This window comes from Frankliniella occidentalis, unplaced genomic scaffold (assembly GCF_000697945.3).
Source record: "Frankliniella occidentalis isolate FOCC.00 unplaced genomic scaffold, Focc_3.1 Scaffold168, whole genome shotgun sequence".
Lineage (NCBI taxonomy): Eukaryota > Metazoa > Arthropoda > Insecta > Thysanoptera > Thripidae > Frankliniella > Frankliniella occidentalis.
The window spans coordinates 317,564-323,037 of NW_026267294.1; the positions used below are offsets into that span (position 1 = coordinate 317,564).

General features: G+C 46.3%; 2 protein-coding genes across 3 annotated transcripts in view; one reads left to right on the forward strand and one right to left on the reverse strand.

Annotated features, from left to right (window-relative positions):
- Positions 1-432: 432 nt before the first annotated feature.
- LOC113208869 (MTRF1L release factor glutamine methyltransferase) lies at positions 433-2,981 on the reverse strand. The gene is made up of 5 exons (XM_026426097.2): positions 2,602-2,981; positions 2,359-2,451; positions 2,049-2,289; positions 1,747-1,970; positions 433-1,636 (listed from the first exon to the last, which is right to left on the reverse strand). The coding sequence occupies exons 1-5, from the start codon at positions 2,889-2,891 to the stop codon at positions 1,381-1,383; spliced, it is 1,104 nt and encodes a 367-aa protein (XP_026281882.1). The 5' UTR covers positions 2,892-2,981; the 3' UTR covers positions 433-1,380.
- Positions 2,982-3,172: 191 nt separating this feature from the next.
- The window catches only part of LOC113208870 (uncharacterized), a 10,689-nt gene continuing 8,387 nt past the window's right edge, over positions 3,173-5,474 (forward strand). The window contains exons 1-6 of one of the 2 annotated variants that reach the window (XM_052271617.1): positions 3,173-3,300; positions 3,594-3,703; positions 3,884-4,024; positions 4,332-4,576; positions 4,655-4,821; positions 5,261-5,457. In XM_052271617.1, coding sequence (XP_052127577.1) covers positions 3,602-3,703; positions 3,884-4,024; positions 4,332-4,576; positions 4,655-4,821; positions 5,261-5,457 — 852 coding nt within the window. In that variant the 5' untranslated portion in view covers positions 3,173-3,300; positions 3,594-3,601. The remainder of the gene's footprint in view (positions 3,301-3,593; positions 3,704-3,883; positions 4,025-4,331; positions 4,577-4,654; positions 4,822-5,260; positions 5,458-5,474) is intronic. The other variant, XM_052271618.1, reaches the window with a different exon arrangement.

A 5,474-nucleotide genomic window follows, 5' to 3' on the forward strand; every position in this document is an offset into this window, starting at 1 on the left:
AAATTTTAGTAATTATTTGGCTTGAAAGTGATAGTGTGGCTGTCTGTGTGAGGGAAACTTGCTTTGATTTGAACTTTTGTTTTTCTGACGACATGTCGGCCTGGCCTGAGTTGGCCTGCCGCCGCCACGCCTACGCGTCTTACTCCATCCCTTCCCTTATCAGGAGAGAAAATAGATAGAGAGCAATGTTCCTGCAGGCTACAGCTCGCGATGACGTTTATATTGACAACTACTCTCTGCCAATACCGGTGTGAGGATGGGAGAGAGGGGAAAGTACAAAAGAAACTCAAAGTGAGATCAAGCTGCCAGACTAAATAAACTGCAGAAGCATAGTGCTCTGCTTTGAGATCATGTGTAGAAACAGGAAATCCACTATTTGGAGGGCAAAATGGTATGGTACATACTTTACTAGAAATAAGAATTCCTAAAATATATTACTTTTTTTAAAATTTGTGTAATATCACAAAAGAGCACAAGAAATAAACAGGGATCACACAACGGAAAGCCTCGCAAAAGCTGCTTATTGCAATTCAGTGAAAATTGCTTAACATACAAATACATTGGGATGATGAACCTTGAATAAAATAGTTGAGTGAAAGCACTAATACTAGTATGCTCAGAATATTACATGACACCATAGGTAAACGAGTGGTAAACGTCAGTGATGCAAATTTTCTGCTTTTACTTCTTAGGAACACTGGCTTTCAGTTTTCCCTGCACACACACAAATTTGGATTCATAACAAACCTTTTCAACATACCCTTTGGTTACCAACAACTTAAAAACTCAGCATAGAGGAAAACAAACCATTGATTCACTTGTGACATGATATGCTTCAATACTGTTTATCACAAAACTATTACCATGTAATTGCAACTCTATGCCTTAATTCAAACCTGAGCCAGCAGGGGAAAATAACACTACAACCACCTAACACACATAACTAAGGTTTACAAAATTTTACATTACACATAGAATACATAAACCAGCTTTGGTAAAGCAATAATGCAAATAAAGAAACAAAGAAGACCTTCTGCTTTTTGCTGGAATTAACTACTAGAGAATTTTATGAATGCTTACTATTCACTACATATGGCCTAGGGCAGTCTATTAGATCACATAGATAAATTCGTTCAATTTGCAATAATATTTGGAATATCCTGCTGGTTTGATTTTCTGACTTTCAATAACAACTGTAAAATGTAAAAAAATGACAAAAAAACAAATAGACAAAAAAACGGGGGAAAGAAAATGCTTAAAATATTGTACAATGTGTTCCAAAACTGCTTGGGCAGAATTGACCTTAATTTAACTTTTGCAACTGTCAAAAAAGTGGTAAAATGTTTGATACTTGATATTCCTCTCTTTGGGCCATGGTTCTTAAGCAGTTTTCATTTTAATCAATTGCACAAACCGTGGCTTGTGAGAATAATCTTGATGAGTAGCCTCATACTTAAGTCTCAAGTTTGATTGCGCCTCTTCACTGATCCACTTTTGAATTGCTTCTGGATGAGAGGGGTCAACTTCCATTACCAGCCTACCCTTGTGTCTCAGAAACTTTGAGGCAACTTTAATCAATGGTTTAACAAGTCGGAGGCCATCCACACCTCCATCTAAAGCTCGCAAATCTTCATACCTAAGAATTGAGAATGGAACAATTAAAATAGTCAGGTTAATTTGTTACTGTAAACTAAATTTCCATCGTTAACATAGCAGAAATAAAAATAAAATCTGCTATTAACTCACAATTTGATTTCTGGTTCAAGAGAAAGCATATCCTGGCTTGGCACGTACGGTGGATTACTCACTATAAGATCAAATTTATCATGCCCAAGTGCCTTATTGAAAGTTCCATCCTCAGCAAGTTTGGCATGGATTACATTAATACGTCTAGCAAACCCTGCAGACATAGCATTTTCCATTGTCAGCCGGCAGGCTGTAGTACTTTGGTCAACTGCAGTGCAATAAACCTACAAAGAACGTATAAACATTCATTTAAGTAAAAACAACTCTCAATGTAAAATTTTCTTTGAGTCAATTGGATTTACCTTGGGGTGCTCTTTCATCAATGATAGACTAATAGCACCACAACCAGAACCAACTTCTAAAACATTGACATGGCAACCCTCAGCAATGCTGCAGTTATCACATTCTTTACCATGTGGTAATGCAGCAACTGCAACATCCACCAAAATTTCAGTTTCAGGCCTTGGAATGAATACTGGTGGAACCATCTTTAAACTGATGCCACGAAATTCCCACTCTCCAATAATGTATTGCACTGGCATTCTAAAAGAGAAAGGAAATAATACCAGTAGATTTGAGCAAGTCCACAGAAATATAGCATTTCATTCATACCTTGCAAGCCTGCATTCACAAAGTCGATCAGTTTCAAGTAGTTCATCTGAGGTCATTTCGACAGTAGAGTGTCTATCCAGTTCTGAAAATGACCTGTAGAAAATATTGTGTGATTAAAATTAAGCAGTGGAAACATAATAGGAAATTTGTAGTTTGGAGACCAAAACATAAGCCACATCTGTTTGTCCTTGCACAGTAAGTGGGACAAGTGCCTAAACATAACCCCAATAGCATAAAACTTACTTTCCACCCATGACATGAAGAACAATGTTCCGTATGGAGTCCTTTGGCTCTGCGACACCTTCATCCTTAAATTTATTTTCCCACTTTGACAGAACAGCTGCTATGGTAGTGTTTGAGCTATCAAGTCCAGGTACGCCTGAACGAGCCGACGACGACAAAGGCGACAACAGTCGCACGGATGGAAGATCCTTGGAAAATTCCATTGATCGCATTTGGATTCTCGATGAGGCAGACAGGTCGGTAATCAAACCCAAACATGGTCGTGCTAAAGCACGAATGTTGAACGCCATGATTTTCAAAAGAAAATTGTGTGACACGAATTAGGAGGCACTAGCAGAAGTCCAATGGAGATTTATTTTTGTTTACAAAGATTGGTGACCGGACGCATGCAATACCAACAGTAAAGCAAAATGTTTCTTGGTAAAATAGTTTCTAAATAAATGGAAAATAGTCAAAACCATTATTTTAAAAACATAATGAAAGTGCTCTCATTTTTAAAATGAAACTTAAACTGTATCATTTTGTGAAAAGGTGTGAAAGTAGCATGCACATTGTATGTGTATGTTGCCTACAACTGGAACTGTCATAGACGCTGAAAGGTGAAAGTGAACAGAGGGGGAAAAGTGAACGGTAGATAGTCCTGATTCCTTCTGCAGTAGTCACACCGTAGCCGGCGCCGACCAGCTCAGTACAGTAAGGGTATGGAGAATTTCGCCCTAAACATAGAAGCGCAGGGTCGGACTGGAACATAACAAGAGCTGATGAGCTGGGCTCTCTGTGATTGGTCGAGAGCAGACGAAAACGCCCAGAAACAAATGACGCTTTGTTATGTTCCTGGACGCGGCAGCATCCGTAAGGGTAGGGGTAATGCTGCTCGCCGATTGGTTCCTCCACATGTCACAGCCGGGCTAGGCAAGTGCTAGCTCGCGTGTGACGAGTTTGACCAATCAGCCAGCGTCAGTGCTGTAGTGATAGTATAGTGTCTTCGTCAGCAGCAGCCATGGCCGGGGCCGGGGCCGACCCTCTGCGTGAACTCGTGGACGACGGGCAGATCGAGTGCCTGCTGGAAGCCCTCAAGAAGGACCTGCCGGATTCTATCCATGTAAGTGAAAGCCATATGTCTTGCTTTCTGCCGCGAGGCGAGACGTACGTCTTTCGCGCTCCTTCTCGGGGTGACGGAAATAAGGTGTAGCCCCCCCCCCCTCACCGCGGCACCTAGTCTAAATTTGTGTTCTTTAAGACGTCCTCCTTTTTAAAACCAATTTCGACTTTCGTGATTCAGGTCTTCAACTGCATCTCCACGCACCTCCGCTGGCGCCGCGAGGGCCTAACCGGGAGCGACATCCAGGTCGCCGTCTACCGCGGCGCGGACGAGGGTGACGCCACAAGCGGCACCACGACCGTCGTCAGCATTCTCAGAGTAGTATGTAGAAAAGTTGAAGGCCTGTTCCAAAATAAATTTAAACTGTTGAATGCGTTGTGCTGTTGCAGTTAACAGGGAATTCCACCGACACGGGAAACCGGATCACGCAAAGAGGGGAAAAGCACTACCATCGTTCCTGTTTCCTCCAGTGCGCACATTTGGTTGACTGCGACAGTGACGTCACCGTTGACATCATGGTTTAGGGGAGGAAATCGGAGCGGACGTCTTGCCTTGCCTTCTCTTCTGCAAGATTCGGTTTCGTCTTGGCGAAAACACCTCGCTACCCCCACTTGTTCTGAACCCGCAGGAGGGCGTGCCCGGGCCCGCGGTGGCGCTGCACTCCACGGACCCCTCCTGCGCCGCGCTGCGCCGCGCGCTCGCCACCTCCAAGCACATCCCCTGGGCGGACTCGTTCTTGTTCGAGAGCGTGCACGAGCGCTGCATCCCGCACGTGCTGGCCGAGACGCGCGCACGCGGCGTCCCCGCCGCCCGCGAGTACCCCACGCACAAGATGCAGCTGCCCGCGGAGGAGTGCCTGCGGCTGGACGTGCGGTACGTGCGGTGAGCCACGACCTGCACCCCCCACAGATTGAGTGTTTGTGACCATGTGCTCTTGCCTCTCCACCGCAGGGACCCCGGGCCCGGGCTGACGCTGCGCGCCCTGGAGCCGCGGCACGCCAAGGTCGTCAACGACAGGTGGCCCTACAGGCACGTCGGGTCCGAGGGCATGGTGGCCAAGACCATCGAGAGGAACCCGGGGCTGTCTTGGGGCGTGTTCACCGAGGAGGATCCCGAGGGTAAGTCGTTCATTAGATGTACACTAGCTTATATATTCGAGGATGGATGGAGGAAGAATATTCGTTGTCAAAGGTATGCGACGAGGGTACCGTCAGATCTGGCGTTGCTGCGCGGCCTGTTCGGGCAGCTCTCGACGTTGCACCGCCATCTGTAAATCTAGTGCAGTTTATCTCTCCATGGAGATAAGATACGTTGTAGGGAGGGCAGGTAGAACACGTTTGTCAAAATGATGTCAGAATGACCTCATGTCAGAATGACCTCATTTTGACGCTTATCGTCAAGATTTACTGCGGCTAGGCAGCCAGATTGAGCTCATTTTGACGTCAAAAGAGTGTCATTCACGAGTTTTTGACGATTGTGTTCTACCTGGGCGGGAGGGACGAAAGGATTACCTCGATGGGATAAGTGACATTTCGACTCGATTCGTTTTCCCCGCAGGCGACCCGGTGGCCGTCATCTTGGGGGCGTGGTACGGCGGGCTGGGGATGCTCCACACCATGGACTCGCACCGGAGGCGCGGGCTCGGCGAGCTGGTGACCCGGGCCGCCGCCAGGGCCCTGGCCGAGCGCCACGGGCTGGCCGCGCACTGCAACGTGGTCTTCCCCAACCCGGCGTCGGCGGCCACCCTCGACAAGGTGGGCTTCCGGAAGGT

What these genes read in the sequence shown, in the direction of transcription:
- LOC113208869 (XM_026426097.2), bottom strand. Translation starts at nt 2,891, where the DNA reads ATGGCGTTCAACATTCGTGCTTTAGCACGACCATGTTTGGGTTTGATT. An exon ending in CTTCATGTCATGGGTGGAAA is followed by an intron (nt 2,452 to 2,601) that starts GTAAGTTTTATG and finishes TATTTTCTACAG; the next exon opens with GTCATTTTCAGAACTGGATA. An exon ending in TGTGAATGCAGGCTTGCAAG is followed by an intron (nt 2,290 to 2,358) that starts GTATGAATGAAA and finishes TTTCTCTTTTAG; the next exon opens with AATGCCAGTGCAATACATTA.